General features: G+C 39.4%; 1 protein-coding gene across 1 annotated transcript; it reads left to right on the top strand.

Annotated features, from left to right (window-relative positions):
• Nucleotides 1-208: 208 nt before the first annotated feature.
• On the top strand, nucleotides 209-4,173 carry LOC113590152. Its single transcript, XM_035522702.1, has 6 exons — nucleotides 209-582; nucleotides 737-859; nucleotides 3,299-3,411; nucleotides 3,490-3,682; nucleotides 3,774-3,877; nucleotides 4,168-4,173. Exons 1-6 carry the CDS (start codon nucleotides 312-314, stop codon nucleotides 4,171-4,173), a joined length of 810 nt encoding a protein of 269 aa, XP_035378595.1. The 5' UTR covers nucleotides 209-311.
• Nucleotides 4,174-21,607: the final 17,434 nt, after the last annotated feature.

The raw sequence follows: 21,607 nt of genomic DNA, 5'->3' as shown, positions 1-21,607 counted from the left end.
CCTGAATCTGGCACCAAAACCACACACAAGCACGACGCTGGTCCAAGTCTTCTGGAGGTTTACCCTAAAATTCTCCTATGATATACATTTACTATTCTGCTTATTGATATCACATATCACGAAATAAACACGCGTGATGCAGACATACAACAAAACATCAAAGCAGTTTTTTCCACTTGTTTTTTGAGCGCACACATCGAGGCTTACTGCGTTACGCACGTGTCGTGCAAGCGTCGCTTGGAAGGAAGTACTCTTCAAATACACGAGGACATGTCGCGAGGAGGCACGCAGAAGGGCAGTCCTGTCGTGAAATGCAGCAGATGATGGTTCGGGCTTTTCTGGTGCTCATACTGGCCCAGCTCAGCCCGGTAACATCATACCGCAAGGAGAGTTCAGAGAAAACGGATTTATTCCCGTCGCACTGGTTAATCTCGGAGTTCATTGGACATGACTCTTCTGACAGAACTTCGGCGCCTGCGAAAGAGGAGAGACTCGAGTCAGACATGAAATCTTGGAAAGTGAATGCTGGATCTTTAAAAGACAAAAGCGCTTTCGACAGCCAAACAGAATACTTGAAATTAGGTGGGTGAAAAGACAAAAGGCAATACAATAAAAATTATGTTCTTATAGCATGTAATTTATGAAACCTATCAGTTTGTTGTGTAGGTCAATTCCATAGTGGAGGATCGAGTGGGTTTTGAAAGATTCTGAAACGCATCGTGATGTTCGTCCACAGGCTGGCCGCAGAAAACTGACACTGAGGAACCACGCAGCTCTCAGCCTGCGGTTTACTGCGACAGTGAAAGTCTGACCATCGGACTTTCTTCAGCTCAGCACACAGATCTTTACATACTGATAGGTATGGCTGTTTGGATCTTTAGTAATATCAGTCTGAATTATTTAAAATGACAATGAAAACCAGAGTAACTGTGCCAGTTACTATTCAAATAGCTTTTTAGCTTTTATAAGTATTAACACAGAGCAGATGCTTCTGGTTAATGTCTCTTAATGCATCTGATTCATGTATTAATGTCTCTTAATCCATCTGATTTATGTCTCAATGTCTCTTAATGCTTCTGATTATTGTCTCTTCTGCAGTAACCTCTTGTGACATTGAGTTGCTTTGCATTTATATTTAATTCATATTATTGTAAATCTGTTTATATTATATTAAATTGTAGCATTCTGGCATCAGAAGTGTTTAGACAAACATGTTCAAAACTTGACATCATTCCCAACACCGAAGTGAGTGACTAGAGGCAGATCATCAACAATATCTGATCAGGCTGATGGGTGTAGTTCATCCACGTGTAGTTGCTGAAGTTCACACGTTACTCCACTGCTGCGCTCCCTTCATTGGCTTCCAGTAGCTGCACGCATCAGATTTAAAACCTTGATGCTTGCCTACAAAGCCAAAAATAGACCAGCCCCTTCATACGTATCAATTCGTACCTCAAGTACTTCAAACCTCAAATACGGTTCGGTTTGAAATACCTTCAAGTCTCATGGAAGACAAGCATGAAGAATATTCTCTGTTTTGGCTCCAAGATGGTGGAATGAACTCCCACTTGCTGTCCAGACAGCAGAATCCCTTGCAGTCTTCAATCACAGACTGAAGACCCAACTATTCGTGGAATATTTAAATGACCACTATCCCTGCTCCTATGTTGACTGAAACTCTAGTACTTATTGTATTGCATTGTTTATTGCTCTGATGTTGACTGCTCATATGTTGACAAACTCTAGTACTTATTGTTTATTATATATTACACTTATTGTTGTCTGTTATAGATCTTATATGTGTTTTGTACTTCTAGGCATCAGCATTGATCCTGTATTTCTACAGTATTCTAGTTCAATGGTATCTTGGACTGTAACCTACTGTACTGTACTAGGATGTATTCTATGAGGAAATGAGAAAGCACTTTAGTAAGTCATTCTGGATAAGAGTGTTTTCTAAATACCATAAATCTAAATGTAACTGATGATCTAGAGGAGGTTTAGGCTGTAGTGTTTTTCTTTGGTGTGAGATATTCAGATGTTTGTTATTACTCTGAAGGGATCCAGTTTGTTCATTTAATGTTTGTTGACTTCATTTTACAGCTCAAATGACAATTGCTAAAGTAAATGTGTTTCTGTTGTTACTAGGCAACCCAGTAGTGCTCTGTGTTAAGTCTTAGTAGTGGGTGTGGTCATGGTCAATCAGCTGTCATTCTCTGGTCATGTTACCAGCATAACCTGGTACATTAGTACACTAAACTGACCCTTTCAGCTGATCTAGAACCAGGACCAGACCACTGCCGCTCACTCGGGACAGGCCTCCCTGCACACACCACTGGACCCATGCAGCAGCACAAATAATATTCAACCTTACCAACCTTCCCATGGTCACACATCACATCCAACCACTGCTGCCTTTCCTCTGCTGGCTTCTTGCAGTCATCCTCATCAAACTTAAAACCCTGATGATTGTATACAAAGCCAAACATGGAGCTGCTCCATTCTGTCTACAAACTCTAGTTCCCCTCACACCATACCTCACACTAGTCTCCCCCCACACCATACCTCACACTAGTCTCCCCTCACACCATATCTCACACTAGTCTCCCCCCACACCATACCTCACACTAGTTTCCCCTCACACCATATCTCACACTAGTCTCCCCCCACACCATACCTCACACTAGTCTCCCCTCACACCATATCTCACACTAGTCTCCCCTCACACCATACCTCACACTAGTCTCCCTCACACCATACCTCACACTAGTCTCCCTCACACCATACCTCACATTAGTCTCCCCCCCACCATATCTCACATGCTTCCTGTTGCAGTACAGCACATATGGAACTAGAACCACCTCTACAAACATCACTTAAACCATCCCGTTGCATACCCAGAGCACACCCCAGAGATTACCCAGAGTATACCCCAGATATTACCCAGAGTATACCCCTGTGTATACCCCAAAGTATACCCCAGAAATTACCCAGAGTATACCCAGAGCATAACCAGAGCATGATTATGCATCACCCAGGTGATTTCACTAATTTTACCTGCTGTCTTAATTTAGGTTCTAATAATAAAAGTTCTGATTGCACAGGTTTTCCTAAGTAATTTTACCTGTTGCCTTGGGTTAATTAAAAATCCAGGCACCTGGAACAAAGTTCTGAACCTTTATTTTCTAAACCTGAACTGACAACCTTGGTCTTCTTGTAATACTGCAACCAAACAAAACAGAATACTGACACAGAGATGCACCTCATGGATTTACTATTCTTGTGTTTCCCCTATCAGATGATAAACTTAAGGTTTTTGTCAAACATGTACTGGAACAGTGCAGTCATGTGGAGTTGCAGCCTGCTTCGATGGTCAGGATCTTCTATGAAGAGTGCTACTTGCAGGACTGGGTGAGACTCATGTACATTCTTTCAACTTTCATGAAATTATAACTGCATGCAGTGAATTTTGTATTCTGTTCCCCTCAGGTTGGCCACAGAAAGCAGTACTCTGTGAAAATAGGTTACTCTGACAGCATCCTTAAGAAGCTCACTATAACATCTGAGACCTGTCCGTCAGCTACAAATGGAGCACTTATGCAGGTTCCTGCAGTGACATGTGCAAGTGCTGATACAACTGTGGAGCTGCCTGCTAAGGTGCTAAAAGATGCAGGATTTCAAGGTCAGAGGCTACATTATCAAGCCTAATAACATAAAGAACAACTGTTAAAGTGAATTGTTTCATGTGATTTCATATGCGTATCACTTTCCAGAGCTTGATGCATCGCTCTCACAAAATAATCACATGTCTCAAGATCTTACACAGTGGAGAAACAGAGATCACCTGTTTATCAAAGTGAAAAACCCCAGAACAAAGGTACTGTCAGACAATGAACTAATACATACATCATACATATTTTTGATGAAAAAATTACTTATGTAACTTTAGGTAATTAACCAATTAGCTGTTTTGTTCCATTTTACTTTAGCATTTTCCAGTGGCAACAGCACCATGTGGTTTTATTTACATCTCCAACCTGCGCTCTGTTTGGTTTTTCCCACCACTAACAACTGTCTTGTTTCTCCGCTGTTAGTCTGTGTATTTATACCATGTGTCTCCCTACCTGTTCTTGTATGCATTTTTTGATGGTATGTTTTCATATTTAGCTCTAGAAGGTTAATGCTTCATGTTTTTGCAAGTCACCACAGCCTTCTTAGTGTGATATTATGCTTTTTTCTTCCTTACATGTCTATCCATCTGGAGTATGGAGGTTTACCTCAGTTAGGACAATGATTACTTATTTAATTATTTCTTTACATATTTTCATTGGTTCTTGTGAGGGGTCTGCTTTGTGTTTTGGATGATTATTTGGTAACACTTCCAATGAATCCTGTAATTATTATGCTTTATATATGCATTTATAGTTTAGTTTATGGAATATAATGCCTGCTACAAGCCTACATAATTACTCATAAGTAGTTATACCTACATAACACCTTATAAAGCAAGAGTATTTGACTTCATAAAGTCAGGTATTTACAAAACAGTATAACAGTTGTACATAAGAATGTTATATATACCATATGCATATAACACATAACAGAGCATTATATTAGGTCATTATGGGCTACATTGATGCACAAACAGGACATACAACTTAATGTTTTGTGTATTCAATGTCATATTTATTAAAAAAGTATTTTCTCACATAATGTGGACACAAATACTCAAATCACACATTTTATCAATGTTATGAATTCATGCAGTTGTACCTTAATTACTTTCCCTTTAGGTTTCACACAAAAACCGCATAGAACATGTAGCTGTCTGTTATCAGTACATATCTGACTTAAATGTGGTTTTTTTTCTATTATAAATATTACTCTTATTATTACTATGTTATTTTCTATTATTATTGCTATTATTAATTAAACTCCTGGAATTAGTAAGAAACACACACACAGACACACAGACACAGACACACACACACACACACACACACGCCAAAAAACGAAACAAAAAAAAGTGGCAAACATTACCCACTAGTTTAGGCTATATATACCTACTAGTTTAGGCTATATAGCAAGCTACAAAGCCTAATGGCTGACAATAACTAATGTTAACAAACAGGAATCAAGGTTAGGTTGACTAGGCAGAGAGTTAGTTAGCTAGCTAGCTGACTAGCTAGTCACAGAATCATTATTGTTGATATTGGTGAGTAATTGTGCATGAAAAGGCCACAATAGTAGAAAGATGTCTAAAAGAAGACATAATTTTTATCTTATTTTGAGAGGTGAACGTAAGTTAGCAATCTAGCTAGCATATCTAACAATGTAAGAACTGGACATCTTATAATTTTATAATGCTTTATAAAAACCTGACTTTATGAAGTCATATACTCATGCTATATACAGTACTTACTTATTACACTTATTAGTAATTATAGAGGATTATGGCAGGCATTATAAAGCACATATGCCATAAAACACATTATAATTGTATTTATAATGCATTATCAATACAGGATTTATAAGAAGTGTTACTAAACTCCTTGCTTCTTGGTTCTCATTGTCCTTCAACTAAAATTCCTTCACACTTATATTCTCCTATTTGATGCTAAGTGTAGTTAGTGAATGACTGAATTCATGCTTTCTTCCCACAGGATTATGGTGTGCTTGTGCTGCAGTACACTGATATGACAGACAAACTCCAAATGGCAAAAGTGTTTTGTGTCCAGTATCACTCTAAACCGTGGTTCAATAAAGAGACCCCATCAGAAAACCTGTTTTGGAACACTGATATCACACCATCATATGATTCCATTGACAGCCTTTCTGACTTGAAGTCTTCAGAGTATAATGATGTTCAAACTCTGCCATGGATATATGAGCTGTGGGACTTTTCTGACATCCAGTTACACCCATACAGACCATCTACAGGACAAACCACACTAACAGAAAGCAAAGTAAAGATCAGTGAGGACACTGTAGCAGAAATGACCACAGAGGCACATGAAGCAAGTTCTGATGATATCGATGACGGCTTATGGGGTTTTCCAACAATTCTGACTGGTCCTTATATGCCAGTTGATCAAGAACTACCGATCAAAATTACAGCAAGTGATACAGTTGGTGATCTAAACAAAGTGTCAACAGCCTCTACAACAGACTCCAGTATAAAAACAACATTAACTTCAGTCTCAACTTCTACAGATACTGCAGAAATCAGAAGTGTAAGTTCCTTGAGTGATGCTATAACCACAAATACAGCACCCACTGCACAAATATCAGTGTCTGCTCCTACTTCAGTCATACATTCAACAACCTTCAATGAGAGTTCAACAACTACTAAAACAGCCACTGCAATACAACCCACCATAGTGCCAATGACAAGGCAAACAGTAACTATCAGAACGACAGTGCCCTTAGGACATGAAGCTACCACTTATAGCACTGCTCCAACTACTGCAAGAAGAACACCAGCATCATTGGCTACTACAGGATTTTCAACACATACATATGATACAACACCAGCATTATTGGCAGATGCTTACACTACAAAAAAGATGACAGTATCAGCCTCCAATCCTACAGCTGTAAGTTTAGGTTCTTTGAATGAAGCTACAATCACAAATACAGCACCCACTGCAGAAGTATTAGTGACTCTTCCTGTACATCCAGAAACCAGCTATGAGAGTTCAATAGCTGTTAAAACACACACTCCAGTACAAACCGCCACTGAGCCAATGAGGAGCCAACCAGCAACTATCAGTACAACAATGACCTTACTACTTGAAACTACCGTTTCTAGCATTGATGCAACTACTGCAAGAGGACCACCATCATCACCATTAGCACCTACAGCAGTTTTAACAAGCAAACCTGATGCAACATCTAAAACAATAGGAACAGTTGATTCCACGACAAGAAAGATGATGACCTCACTTCCAACAACTGCATTAAAAATAATGAGTGCTGATTCCATGAAAGAAGCTACAAGCCCCACAAATGCAGGAACCACTGCACAGTTATTAGTAACTGCTCCCATTTCTACTATTCATCCAACAACTAGCTATGAGAGTTCAACAGTTACTAAAACACCCACTGCCATACAAACCTCAACAGTGCCAATGATTAGCGAACCAGGAAATATCAATACAACAATGGATTTAGAACTTGAAACTACCATTTCTAACACTGCTGCAACTACACCAAGAGAAGTGTCAACATTGTCATTGGGTGCTACAGCAGTTTCAGTACATACATATGATACAACATCCACAACACCAGCAATATCTGCAGTAATTTCCACTACAAAAAAGATGACACCATCAAGTTTAAGTTCTTTAACTGAAGCTACAACCACAAATACAGCACCCACTGCAGAAGTATCAAAGACTGCTCCTACTTCTACTAAAATTCTTGCAATCATCATCAGTGTGCCAAAAGCTCCTAATATACTCACTGCCAAAAAAAGTTGCAAGTTCATTGACAGACTCTACAGAAATCTCAAGTGCAAGAACCGCTGTACAAGTATCAACGACTCCACCTACTTCTAGTATGCACAAATATAATACAATCTAATCACCAGCAACATCTGCAGTTGTTTCCACTACAAAAAATGATGACACCATCAGCCTCCAGTCCTCCAGCTGTAAGTTTAGCTTCCTTGACTGAAGCTAAAATCATAAATACAGCACCCACTGCAGAAGAGTCAAAGACTATTTCGACTTCTCCTAATGTTCCTGCTTTTACTTCTCTACTAAAACCACAAGATCTTTAAGATTTCACCAGCTGATTAAACACCCACCGCAGTACAAAACACCACAGTCCCTGTGTCATGCCAATCAGCATTTATCAACTATCAATTCTACAATGCCCACGGATGGATATTTCACTGTCGGGGGTGGGGGGCGCAATAAGCAGAACAAATCTCAACAGCAATTTGTGATGGTGACATCAAAGGTGCCACCAAAATACTGTTGTTTGAAATGTTTATAGATTAAAGTCTTTCTACTACTGTATATTGTTTTAAATAATTATATTAATAGCAAGATAAATAGTTTGAACCAAGTATTCTGTATAATAAATACGTCAGCCACTTGTAACAAACAAAACTGCTTGAAGATCTTATGGCAACTGAGTTATGATAATTATTATTATTGTAATTGTTTTACAATTGTGGATCTCCTGAAATTTAGACATACATGAACTAGGAGATGCAGCCATCTGTTACCAATATGGCAGCTGTGTTGCACAAGATTCAACTGTGAGGTAACAGGGTGAACAAAAGCAGTCTGGTTACAATTGTAAATGTGTTTTATTTTACTGACTAGTAGAAATTTTTTTAAAAAGTCAGACATAATTTCTTTTGTAGCTATTTACTGGAGGTCATCTAGCACTAATATATTCTGGCTTGCTCCACAGAGACTGGTACAGAGGGGGAGGTAGGCAGTGGACCAAACCACTATGAGGAGATGCAGTCTGTGAAAACTATCTGTAATTAGCACAAGTTTGCTTAATGTATATTGTTATATTTTAAATGATATCGTTATGTTATATGTTGAGATATGTTGAGGCGGATAACTCTCTGTCAGGATCTCCAGGCCACCCTCCCCCCTCATAATTTTTGCCTGTGATGATGACTACATGAAACTCCCACTACTAGTGTTACAGAAAGTATACTGTAAAAATGATCTTGTTCTTTAGTTTTCTGAACCGAAAAATTGTTGTCAGTATTACTACAAATTGCTGATTTTGTTCTGATAACTTAATATTCCATGTTTATATTTTCTTAACTAATTAAAAGATTTTTAAACCAAAATCAATAGAATAGTTAAAACAATGTACATATCATAATGTCTTCTTTTCACCTTTTTTTGACATTAGCACGTAGGACGTGTGTAGGACATTTTTTTTTTTGGTAACATTATCACTTATGTGCCTCCATTTTCTTTCTGGCAGCAAATGTTTTTAGAATGTTGCCTAATTTGGCAGGCATGCTGTTTTTCAGGTACATATTTTAAATTTCTTCACGCTTTTACTATCTCTTTGAAGCTAAAGAACGTTCTTAAAATTCTACGGTGAATAAAGTGGTTTCCTGACCTTCTGTAGTTATCTGCTGTAGTTATCTGATGGTCATTAAAACTAGATAGGTTTAAGTACCATGTGAGAACCTTCTGAAGTTCAGCATAAAGATAAACCAAACATACAAAAAAAAACCAACAACAACACAATGAACAAGTGTGCAAAACCAAAAAGTGTCCTCAGAATGTTGCACTAGTTTCTAGCCGATTGGTTTTCATTTAAGGTTCTAACAGTAGCGTTACACTAGTTCACAATTATGGCATTTAAGTGACACAACAATTCCTTCACACTTATATTCTCCTATTTGATGCTAAGTGTAGTTAGTGAATGACTGAATTCATGCTTTCTTCCCACAGGATTATGGTGTGCTTGTGCTGCAGTACACTGATATGACAGACAAACTCCAAATGGCAAAAGTGTTTTGTGTCCAGTATCACTCTAAACCGTGGTTCAATAAAGAGACCCCATCAGAAAACCTGTTTTGGAACACTGATATCACACCATCATATGATTCCATTGACAGCCTTTCTGACTTGAAGTCTTCAGAGTATAATGATGTTCAAACTCTGCCATGGATATATGAGCTGTGGGACTTTTCTGACATCCAGTTACACCCATACAGACCATCTACAGGACAAACCACACTAACAGAAAGCAAAGTAAAGATCAGTGAGGACACTGTAGCAGAAATGACCACAGAGGCACATGAAGCAAGTTCTGATGATATCGATGACGGCTTATGGGGTTTTCCAACAATTCTGACTGGTCCTTATATGCCAGTTGATCAAGAACTACCGATCAAAATTACAGCAAGTGATACAGTTGGTGATCTAAACAAAGTGTCAACAGCCTCTACAACAGACTCCAGTATAAAAACAACATTAACTTCAGTCTCAACTTCTACAGATACTGCAGAAATCAGAAGTGTAAGTTCCTTGAGTGATGCTATAACCACAAATACAGCACCCACTGCACAAATATCAGTGTCTGCTCCTACTTCAGTCATACATTCAACAACCTTCAATGAGAGTTCAACAACTACTAAAACAGCCACTGCAATACAACCCACCATAGTGCCAATGACAAGGCAAACAGTAACTATCAGAACGACAGTGCCCTTAGGACATGAAGCTACCACTTATAGCACTGCTCCAACTACTGCAAGAAGAACACCAGCATCATTGGCTACTACAGGATTTTCAACACATACATATGATACAACACCAGCATTATTGGCAGATGCTTACACTACAAAAAAGATGACAGTATCAGCCTCCAATCCTACAGCTGTAAGTTTAGGTTCTTTGAATGAAGCTACAATCACAAATACAGCACCCACTGCAGAAGTATTAGTGACTCTTCCTGTACATCCAGAAACCAGCTATGAGAGTTCAATAGCTGTTAAAACACACACTCCAGTACAAACCGCCACTGAGCCAATGAGGAGCCAACCAGCAACTATCAGTACAACAATGACCTTACTACTTGAAACTACCGTTTCTAGCATTGATGCAACTACTGCAAGAGGACCACCATCATCACCATTAGCACCTACAGCAGTTTTAACAAGCAAACCTGATGCAACATCTAAAACAATAGGAACAGTTGATTCCACGACAAGAAAGATGATGACCTCACTTCCAACAACTGCATTAAAAATAATGAGTGCTGATTCCATGAAAGAAGCTACAAGCCCCACAAATGCAGGAACCACTGCACAGTTATTAGCTGTTTATCCAAAACAGCTTACAATTCTGTCTGAACACAACTGGAATAATTGAGGATTAAGGGTCTTGCTGAGGGGCCCAACAGTGGTAAGTTGGCTGTGGTGGGACTTGACCTGGCAAACATGATTTCTATGCAGGTATGTTCACCACTGAGCTACAACTGCCCCAACATGGTAATGGTGGTTGATTTTAAGTTAAGGTTCTAACAGTAGAGTTGCACTAGTTTGTTCAAGTAAATTAGTGGGCTAAAGGCAAATCCAGAATCTTGATCAGTCAGGCCTGTGAAACTGAACATAAAGCTAAACCAAACTAACAGCAAACAAACAAACAAGTGTGCATTGAATGGTAAGCATTCATCAGCAAGATGCCACCAGTGAATTTGTTTTCAGATACAAATCAGTCAGTTTCTGTTTACTCCCCACTGCACACTTTCAAGGCTCTATTGCCGGTTTCATTCAAATTAGAGTTAATGCCAAATTATAGATTTAATGGACATCATCTTATTCATCTGGGTTGTTGTCCTAGCTATTGAAAACATTTTGGATGATTTGGGCTGCTTTGTGGATGTATTGTATCTATTGCTATTATACTGTGATTTTATCTTTCAGGTTGTGATTGAATGTCATGGTAGCTCTTAATATATGAGGTAGAAATGTAAGTTTTGCATTTACTTCACAAGCAATGATCAGAGAATACTCAAACATTATAGATCCACACACTGTCATTATGGAGGTCATTACCATTATGGAGGTCATTACCACTTGTCCCCGAGAGCTCTAGCAACATGCGAGACAATATGGATTTAACTGTAATGAAAACATAAACTTCAAAATTAGATGTAAATTAGAGGTATGTTATGTGATGTTAACATGCAAATGTTAAAAAATAATTTTGCCATCTTAACTGTGATTTTCGAACTACGGAAATTGTCACTTGCTCATATAATCAGGTCAAAGCTTATTCCAGTTTTACATCTCACAGAAGTCGATATCATATTTTACAGGACTTTGTCAACACTTAGTCAGCTGATTTCCAGGATGATGATGATGATGTTCAACATGATGACATTGGTGACAAAATTAAGAGTTGACTTGCATCTCTGCTTTTATGTATGCAAGCAGTTTTGCATGTATCTAGATCAGTTACCAAGAAAATAATAATTGAACTTCATTAAATTTACAGGTGAACTGTCAAAAAAAGACATTGTAAAAGAGCTAAATTGTAACATACGAGTTACACTTGTGACATTCACCCCATCTTAACCCTAGGACCCCAAACATAAGGTTAGGGTGGTGACTAACGCCCTTGCATATCGACCTTAAAGCAACCGCACATGCACCAAAGTCAATATTGTCAACTATTGTGTTTACTACATGTTTACAGTATTCACTGCTTACATACACACATACATTCATTCACACATACACACGTTATATGAGCAGTTCGCTAGTTGCTTGGAGTAGCAAACCCAGACACAGTGAGCATATAAAACAAGGTAGAGATTGAACAGTCTCTCTTTCATTGTCTCTTAGCTCATGTTCCTTCTCCACGAAAATGATAAAACAACATTTGTAACTCCACACTTGGTCTCTGTTGATTGACCCTTGGTCTCTGTTGGTTGATTATGGGTTGACCCATAATCCAGTGATGGGTGGGATACAGTTCTGGTTGGTTGATTTGTCCCAAATAACATCACATGCTAAATAGGGGAATATCCACTCATCCATTGGAGACACCCCCTCTGCAAAGGTAGGCAATAGACAAAACATAACCGAGGAAAGGGCATCACACACATGAATAGCATACACACACTGCTTATACATGTGTGATTGTTACAGACCCCCCCATCCAGTGGCAAAGGAAGGCCATAATATGGCTTTAGGTCCAATTCATTCACATTGTCAACCTTCCTTTCTTTGTTTCCTTAACACACTGGGTAATTATTAGGATATTATTATTATTAATATTACATTATTAGCTGCTTCTCAACTCTTGCAGGGTCTTTCCATCTAGATGTGAGTTTGGCTGAGAATTTGACAGGTGCTTTAGACAGAGGATGTAAACTTAGCCAGATTAAGTTTCCAACCGTAAACTATATACATCTACGCTTTACATTGTAGAGCTGGTTGCCTAGACTTAGCTTTTCCCACATGTCTCTCCACCTCCTTGAATTGCATATTATGTTGTAGGGCATGGTAAGCTGTAGTGTGCGGTGCAGGTGCTGTGTGTTAAAGGTGCTCTACGGGGCTGTTGAGTGAGCAACCCAGGGCCACCATGGCAGGTGTGACCCCTGTGGTCTCATGAACAGCCATGTTGATGGCTAGATAAAACTGGCAACCACCTATCCCAATCTTCATGGTATTTTCCCACATAGGACACTATTATGGTCTTCTGGGTTTGGTTTACCCTATCTGTGAGGTTAGTTTGTGGATGGTCATTTTCTGGCTACTCCCCAGGCTTCACATAGCCTGGCTATGAGTTCACTCATCCATTGGGGCCCACAATCTGAACCAATGTTCCTAGGTATGTCCCAACGTGTGAAAGTATTGGCTCACAACACATTCTGCACCTGTGCTGTTTTAGCATCTCTTTCAGGAAAAATAGTTCCACCCATTTAGAGAACTGGGTTTTTTGCTCAGCTCACTGGGATCAGTCCTATGAAGTCAACCTCCATCATTTTTCCAGTTTGTCAAACTTCAGTCTGTTGTACTACCCCAATAGGAGGTACATTGGGGTTTTGTGGCATTGGCAAATCTGACATTCTTTGACATATGCCCACTTGTCCTTCCAGATCATAGGCTACTATGTCACCTCTAAGATTTTCCATAAAGTTTTCATGTGACCTAGTTGGTCACCTAAGGCTCAGGAACCACCAGTTCCTAACTGGCTCCCCCATGCCTAGAGGGCACATGTCAGTATAGGACGGTTTGCTGCTCCTGGTAATGGACTCGACCTGTCTTGACCTTTTGGTGTTACTTCTTCACTTGCTCATATATTGTACTTGAGGCTTGAACTGCTCCAATGTCCTGGAATGAAGTTGGTTGGTAGGTCACACCACTACATCTTGGCCACATCTGAATAGATATCACTTGGAACTCCTGTCAGTGCCCTTGTTGGAGCACTGGGTACAATTATGGAACACCCTTTCCTATAATGTACTCTGAACATCAAAGGCTTGGAGTATCAGCTTGCACTGACTTGGCCTAGACACTGTTGTTGGGGAATTAGAAACCCAAGTGAAAGTGCTATGATCTGTGTAAATATGGAATGTAGACCCCTCCAGATAGTGTCACCACTTCTTTACAGCCCGCACTACCGCCAAACGTTCCTTCTCTGACACAAAGTAGCCCAGCTCAGCACCTCTTAAGGCCAGTGAGGCACAGGCTATCACCTTCTCTTCTTAAGGCCAGTGAGGCACAGGCTATCACCTTCTCCTCTTAAGGCCAGTGAGGCACAGGCTATCACCTTTTCTTCTTAAGGCCAGTGAGGCACAGGCTATCACCTTCTCCTCTTAAGGCCAGTGAGGCACAGGCTATCACCTTTTCTTCTTAAGGCCAGTGAGGCACAGGCTATCACCTTCTCCTCTTAAGGCCAGTGTGGAACTGTACACTTTAAAGACCTTGATTGCCAAGAAATACTTTACTTTAGAAGAACTAAATACCACCATTCAACATTTTCCACATAGGTTCCCTGAAAAAACAAACAGGCCGTAGCCAATTCCAAAGGCATGTACGTTAAAAGTGACAATCAGTAAAAATGAGCATAATAATTAGATTCTTTTGGAACTGCTGGAAATTGGGGATAAAGTACCAGAGAATGACAGCTTAGGGTGTCATTTCAGATCTTAAAGACATTGAGGAGATTTTAGTTTCATCCATATTTATTGAAGAATAGTTGTTTTAACTTGAGGCCAAAATCTTTGAATAGCAAATTCTGCAGGAAATATTTTCTGCATTTAAGATGAAACCAAAGCACCACTATCTTACATTTACACTTAAGGCATTTTGCAGACTTACAAAATCTGCTAACACTAGCCGTCGGAACCGAGTAAAATGAACCATCACTGGTGAACACTTCATGAGTGTTGTGAACAAGCACTGGTGAATGTCTTCATCAGTGTCTTGAACAAGCACTGGTGGACACCTTCACAAGTGTCCTGCAAGGGGACCTGCAGGCACAGCTTGCTTGCAAGCATGAAGTGACATTGTGCACCTCACCATCACTTATGCCCACCTATGCGTCCAGGAGCCTCCAGTGGGAGAGGACTGTGAGAGAAGTAGTGATGCGGTGAGTAGCTCCCCATCTCTGAAATGTTTTGCGTGTCGATGCAGGTGCTGATTGGCTCTGGAGCAGCTGGCAAGTGTCTACAGATTTCACTGTTCCATTTCTTCATGAACCCATATTAAAATGTCATACTAGCTATAGCTGAATTCATGAACTTTACAATAGAACAGTAGAATCTGCACTCATGAGTTCTAAGGACTTTTAAGTGGTCATGGAATTGTTTTGGCATTATGGGATTTTTTTTAGATATTGCTCCCCATACTGTCTCTAAGCCCATTAATGATATTAGGATTTTAATATTTATTTAGAAAGAAATGGTACTGTGAAATCTGTCCAACGTTGGTGAATTGTTTTGGCATTATGAGAAATTTCTGGAAAATGGATGTCTTCTTTCAGCCTATATAAAATAATTACATTAATTTGCCTAAAAGTAGTACCACTTTAATATGGGTTTATGAAAAAAATGGTACAGTGAAATCTGTCCAAATATACTCTGCTAATAACCAATTGCTTATATTCTTATGTGATAGTAGAATTGTTTTGGCATTATGGGAAAATTCAGAAAAATATGTAGCCATACTTTTACTGAATTAAAAGGACATGTGAACATCATTACAAATACAAGGAGTTCAATATAGATTTGTTAAAAACTGCTAAAGTAGCATCTTTTCAGACTTGATCTGGTGATAGACAAGGGCCACCAGTCAATTGGCAGTGGGGTTTTTCAGCCCTGGAGTTCCCAATGCCCTGCACATTTTCAACATTCCACTAGTGATAGCCCCTGTTTCAGCTGGCAGTCAAGATCTATAATTAACTTCTGAGAAACATTATATTGATGTAGGATTATGGCAGTGTTGACTGAATAATGCAGTGGATGTAGGATTATGGCAGTGTTGGTGGAATAATGTAGTGGATGTAGGATTATGGCAGTATTGGTGGAATAATGTAGTGGATGTAGGATTATGGCAGTGTTGGTGAAATAAAGTAGTGGATGTAGGATTATGGCAGTGTTGACGGAATAATGTAGCGGATGTAGGATTATGGCAGTGTTGATGGAATAATGTAGTGGATGTAAGATTATGGCAGTGTTGGTGGAATAATGTAGTGGATGTAGGATTATGGGAGTGTTGATGGAATAATGTAGCGGATCAGATGTGTCAGTGCAAAGCTACGGTTCAGGAGGGTGCAGAAAACCTTGAGGATACTTTTACCCTCCAATTATATGTGTGTGTGTGTGTGTGTGTGTGTGTGTGTGTGTGTGTGTGTGTGTGTGTGTGTGTGTGTGTGTGTGTGTGTGTGTGTGTTTACTACCATACGTACTAACCTCAACATAAATAAAAGCGCGTGATACTGACACGAAACAAGAAATCAAAGAGTTTTTCATTAGTCGGTTGAACGCGCATATGGGTGCGGTTCGGGCCAGCTCCGAAGGCCACAGTCCTTATCATAAGGAACACGGAGACGTCGGGAAGAGCTCTTCACACTATATGACTGTCGTGAAATGCAGCAGATGATGGTTCGGGCTTTTCTGGTGCTCATACTGGCCCAGCTCAGCCCGGTAACATTATACCGCGAGGAGAGTTCAGAGAAAACGGATTTATTCCCGTCGCACTGGTTAATCTCGGAGTTCATTGGACATGACTCTTCTGACAGACCTTCGGCGCCTGCGAAAGAGGAGAGACTCGAGTCGGACATGAAATCTTGGAAAGTGAATGCTGGATCTTTAAAAGACAAAAGCGCTTTCGACAGCCAAACAGAATACTTGAAATTAGGTGGGTGAAAAGACAAAAGGCAATACAATAAAAATTATGTTCTTATAGCATGTAATTTATGAAACCTATCAGTTTGTTGTGTAGGTCAATTCCATAGTGGAGGATCGAGTGGGTTTTGAAAGATTCTGAAACGCATCGTGATGTTCGTCCGCAGGCTGGCCGCAGAAAACTGACACTGAGGAACCACGCAGCTCTCAGCCTGCGGTTTACTGCGACAGTGAAAGTTTGACCATCGGACTTTCTTCAGCTCAGCACACAGATCTTTATATACTGATAGGTATGGCTGTTAGAATCTTTAGTAATATCAGTCTGAATTATTTAAAATGACAATGAAAACCAGAGTAACTGTGCCAGTTACTATTCAAATAGCTTTTTAGCTTTTATAAGTATTAACACAGAACAGATGCTTCTGGTTAATGTCGCTTTATGTCTTTTAATACTTCTGGTTAATGTCTCTTAATGCTTCTGGTTAATGTCTCAATGTCTCTTAATGCTTCTGATTTATGTCTCTTTATATCTCTTAATACTTCTGATTAATGTCTCTGAATGTCTCTTAATGCTTCTGGTTAATGTCTCTTCTGCAGTAACCTCTTGTGACATTGAGTTGCTTTGCATTTATATTTAATTCATATTATTGTAAATCTGTTTATATTATATTAAATTGTAGCATTCTGGCATCAGAAGTGTTTAGACAAACATGTTCAAAACTTGACATCATTCCCAACACCGAAGTGAGTGACTAGAGGCAGATCATCAACAATATCTGATCAGGCTGATGCGTGTAGTTCATCCACGTGTAGTTGCTGAAGTTCACATGTTACTCCACTGCTGCGCTCCCTTCATTGGCTTCCAGTAGCTGTACACATCAGATTTAAAACCTTGATGCTTGCCTACAAAACCAAAAATGGACCAGCCCCTTCATACATGAGGTCAGTTGTCAAATCCCGATTCGTACCTCGAGTACTTCAAACCTCAAGTACGGTTTGATTTGAAATACCTTGCTTCAAGTTTCATGGAAGACAAGCATAGAGACTACTGATACATACTGATTACATACTGATAGGTATGGTTATTTGGATCTTGAGTAATATCAGTCTGTATCTAGATAATTTTAGTTTTCAAAATCTGTGCTGTCGGCACGTTTATTACTAACATCACCGGTGTGTTGATTGTGTTGATTGTGTCCTTGGGATCTGAGAAGAGCGCTTTATAAGTGTAACGTCATTGATTCATTAATTCACCACTACAATGCAGCCTTACCTCTGCTTCCTGTAGTCTCAATATTTAGTCACCAGATTTAAAACTCTGACGCTTGTCTACGAAGCCAAAAATACATCCGCTCCAGCCAACATGTAAACACTAGTCTAACCCCACACCAAATCCCACTCCAGCAAACATGTGAACACTAGTCTAACCCCACACCAAATGCCACACCCTTACTGCTGTAATACAGCACACACGGAGCCCTTCAGACTGAAGACCCACTTCTACCAACATAAATTCTATGTTCCTTGCCTTATCATTAATCATACTATGCTTCCTATTGTTAATCCTTCTGAACAATCATCTACAGTACCAGATGCCTTAAAGGTGGTGAGTAATTCCACTGCACAAAAGGCAGTAGCATGACCCAGGAAATGGCAACCTTCTGATTACAAGTTAAATACCTTAACCACTGAGCCATTTACAAAAGGCCTTTGATATAGTAGATCATATAGTAGATACTAGGTTTTTAATAATCTGACCCTAAAATGGATTCAATCATATTTAATGAATCATAAACAGGTGGTTGGTGGTTGAATCAAATACGACCTGGACTTTTCTAAAGAATATAAAAACATACTTGTAAAGTCATGTAAAACAGTCATCTTTAATGACATTGCTAGTGTCACCAATGTTTCAGGCCAGTTCAAAAGCTGTTGGTGAATTCTGTGTCAGCTGCTGGCTAAAAAGTGCAATACTTCATTCAAAGTATTCCACAGAGTATTCCCCAGAGTATTTCTCAGAAGTGGACAAGTTTAGGTTTTTAAATAAAGTCCTGCCATGATTTCACAAATTTTACTTGCTGTCTTAGTTTAGGCTCTAATAATAAAAGTTCTAATCGCCCACTAATTTTACCTGGTGTCTTGGGTTAGTTAAAAATCCAGGTAGCTGGAACAAATTTCTGTGGAGAACATTTATTTTCTGAACTGACAACCTTGGTCTTCCTTTAATGCTGAAATCAAACAAAACAGAATACAGACACAGAGATGCCCCTTGTGGATATACTATTCTTGTGTTTCCCCTATCAGATGATAAGCCTAAGGTTTTTGTCAAACATGTACTGGAACAGTGCAGTCATGTGGCGATGCAGCCTGGTTCGATTGTCAGGATCTTCTATAACGGGTGCTGCTTGCAGGACTGGGTGAGACTCATGTACATTCTGTCACCTTTCATGAAATTATAACTGCATGCAGTGAATTGTGTACTCTGTTCCCTTCAGGTTGGCCACAGAGAGCAGTACTCTGTGAAAATAGGTTACTCTGACAGTATCCTTAAGAAGCTCACTATAACATCTGAGACCTGTCCGTCAGCTACAAATGGAGCACTTATGCAGGTTCCTGCAGTGACATGTGCAAGTGCTGATACAACTGTGGAGCTGCCAGCTAAGGTGCTAAAAGATGCAGCATTTCAAGGTCAGAGGCTACATTATCAAGCCTAATAACATAAAGAACAACTGTTAAAGTGGATTGTTCCATGTGATTCATATCACTTTCCAGAGCTTGATGCACCTCTCTCACAAAAGAATCATGTGTCTCAAGATCTTACACAGTGGAGAAACAGAGATCACCTATTTATCAAAGTGAAAAATCCCAGAACAAAGGTACTGTCAGACAATGAACTAATACATACATCATACATATTTTTGGTGAAAAAATTACTTATGTAACTTTAGGTAATTAACTAATTAGCTGTTTTGTTCCATTTTACTTTAGCATTTTCCAGTGGCAACAGCACCATGTGGTTTTATTTATATCTCCAACCTGCGCTCTGTTTGGTTTTTCCCACCACTAACAACTGTCTTGTTTCTCCCCTGTCAGTCTGTGTATATTTACACTATGTGTTTCTCTATCTGTTCTGTTATGCATTTTTGATTGTATGTTTTCATTTTTAGCTCTAGAAGGTTCATGTTTCATGTTTTTGCAAGTCACCACAGCCTTATCTTGATATTTTGTATTTTTCTTCTTTGTCTATCCATCTGGAGTATGGAGGTTTACCCCATTTAGGGCAAAGCTCCTAATGAAACATGTTCACTTAGGTGTTTGTGTCCTGCCTTGCATTGTTCAGTATAAGGCATTTATGAAGACTTGTCCTTGCACCAGGGTTTAATCACTCAGCCTGTATCTGTAGCTCAATCTGTAAACTCCATTTGAATATTCATTGGTGTGAAAAAGTGTTTGCCCCCTTCCTGATATCTTATTTTTTTACATGTTTGTCACACTTAAATGTTTCAGATCATCAAACAAATTTAAATATTAGACAAAGATAACACAAGTAAACACAAATGGCAGTTTTTAAATGAAGGTTTTTATTATTAAGCGGGAAAAAAGATAGACAGCATGCTACGATCCAAAGAAATTCAGGAACAAATGAAATACAAAGTAATTGAGATCTATCAGTCTAGAAAAGGTTATAAAGCCATTTCTAAAGCTTTGGGACTCCAGCAAACCACAGTGAGAGCCATTATCCACAATTTGGAATTTTGGCCCATTCATCTTGTGGCCGAATTACAACAATTCTGCAACTTTGGAGGTTTTTTGAGCATGAACCGCCTTTTTAAAGGTCATGCCGCAACATCTCAATCAGATTCAGGTCAGGACTTTGACTAGGCCACTCCAAAGTCTTCATTTTGTTTTTCTTAAGTCAATCAGAGGTGGACTTGCTGCTGTGTTTTGGATCATTGTCCTGCTGCAGAACCCAAGTGCGCTTCAGCTTGAGGTCACAAACAGATGGCCAGATATTCTCCTTCAGGATTTTTTAGTAGACAGTAGAATTCATGGTTCCATTTACCACAGCAATTCTTCCAAGTCCTGAAGCAGCAAAACAGCCCCAGACCAATACATTACCACCACCATATTTTACTGTTGGTGTGCTGTTCCTTTTCTGAAGTGCCGTGTTACTTTTATGCCAGATCTGATGGGACATACACCTTCCAAAAAGTTCAACTTTTGTCTCGTCAGTCCACAGAGTATTTTCCCAAAGGTCTTGGGGATCAAGATGTTTTCTGGCAAAACTGAGAAGAGCCTTTATGTTCTTTTTGCTCAGCAGTGGTTTTCATCTTGGAACTCTGCCATGCAGGCCATTTTTGCCCAGTCTCTTTCTTATGGTGGAGTCATGAACACTGACCTTAACTGAGGCAAGTGAGGCCTGCAGTTCTTTGGCTGTTGTTGTGGGGTCTTTTGTGACCTCTTGGATGAGTCATCGCTGCACTCTTGGGGTAATTTTGGTTGGCCAGCCACTCCTGGGAAGGTTCACTACTGTTCCATGTTTTTGCCATTTGTGGATAATGGCTCTCACTGTGGTTTGCTGAAGTCCCAAACCTTTAGAAATGGCTTTATAACCTTTTCCATACTGATAGATCTCAATTACTTTGTATCTCATTTGTTCCTGAATTTCTTTGGATTGTAGCATGCTGTCTAGCTTTTTTTTTCACTTAATAATAAAAACCTTCATTTAAAAACTTCTATTTCTGTTTAC

This window comes from Electrophorus electricus, chromosome 2 (genome assembly GCF_013358815.1).
Source record: "Electrophorus electricus isolate fEleEle1 chromosome 2, fEleEle1.pri, whole genome shotgun sequence".
Lineage (NCBI taxonomy): Eukaryota > Metazoa > Chordata > Actinopteri > Gymnotiformes > Gymnotidae > Electrophorus > Electrophorus electricus.
The sequence above is the reverse complement of the archived record's forward strand: the minus strand, read 5'-3'. Positions and strand labels throughout refer to the sequence as shown.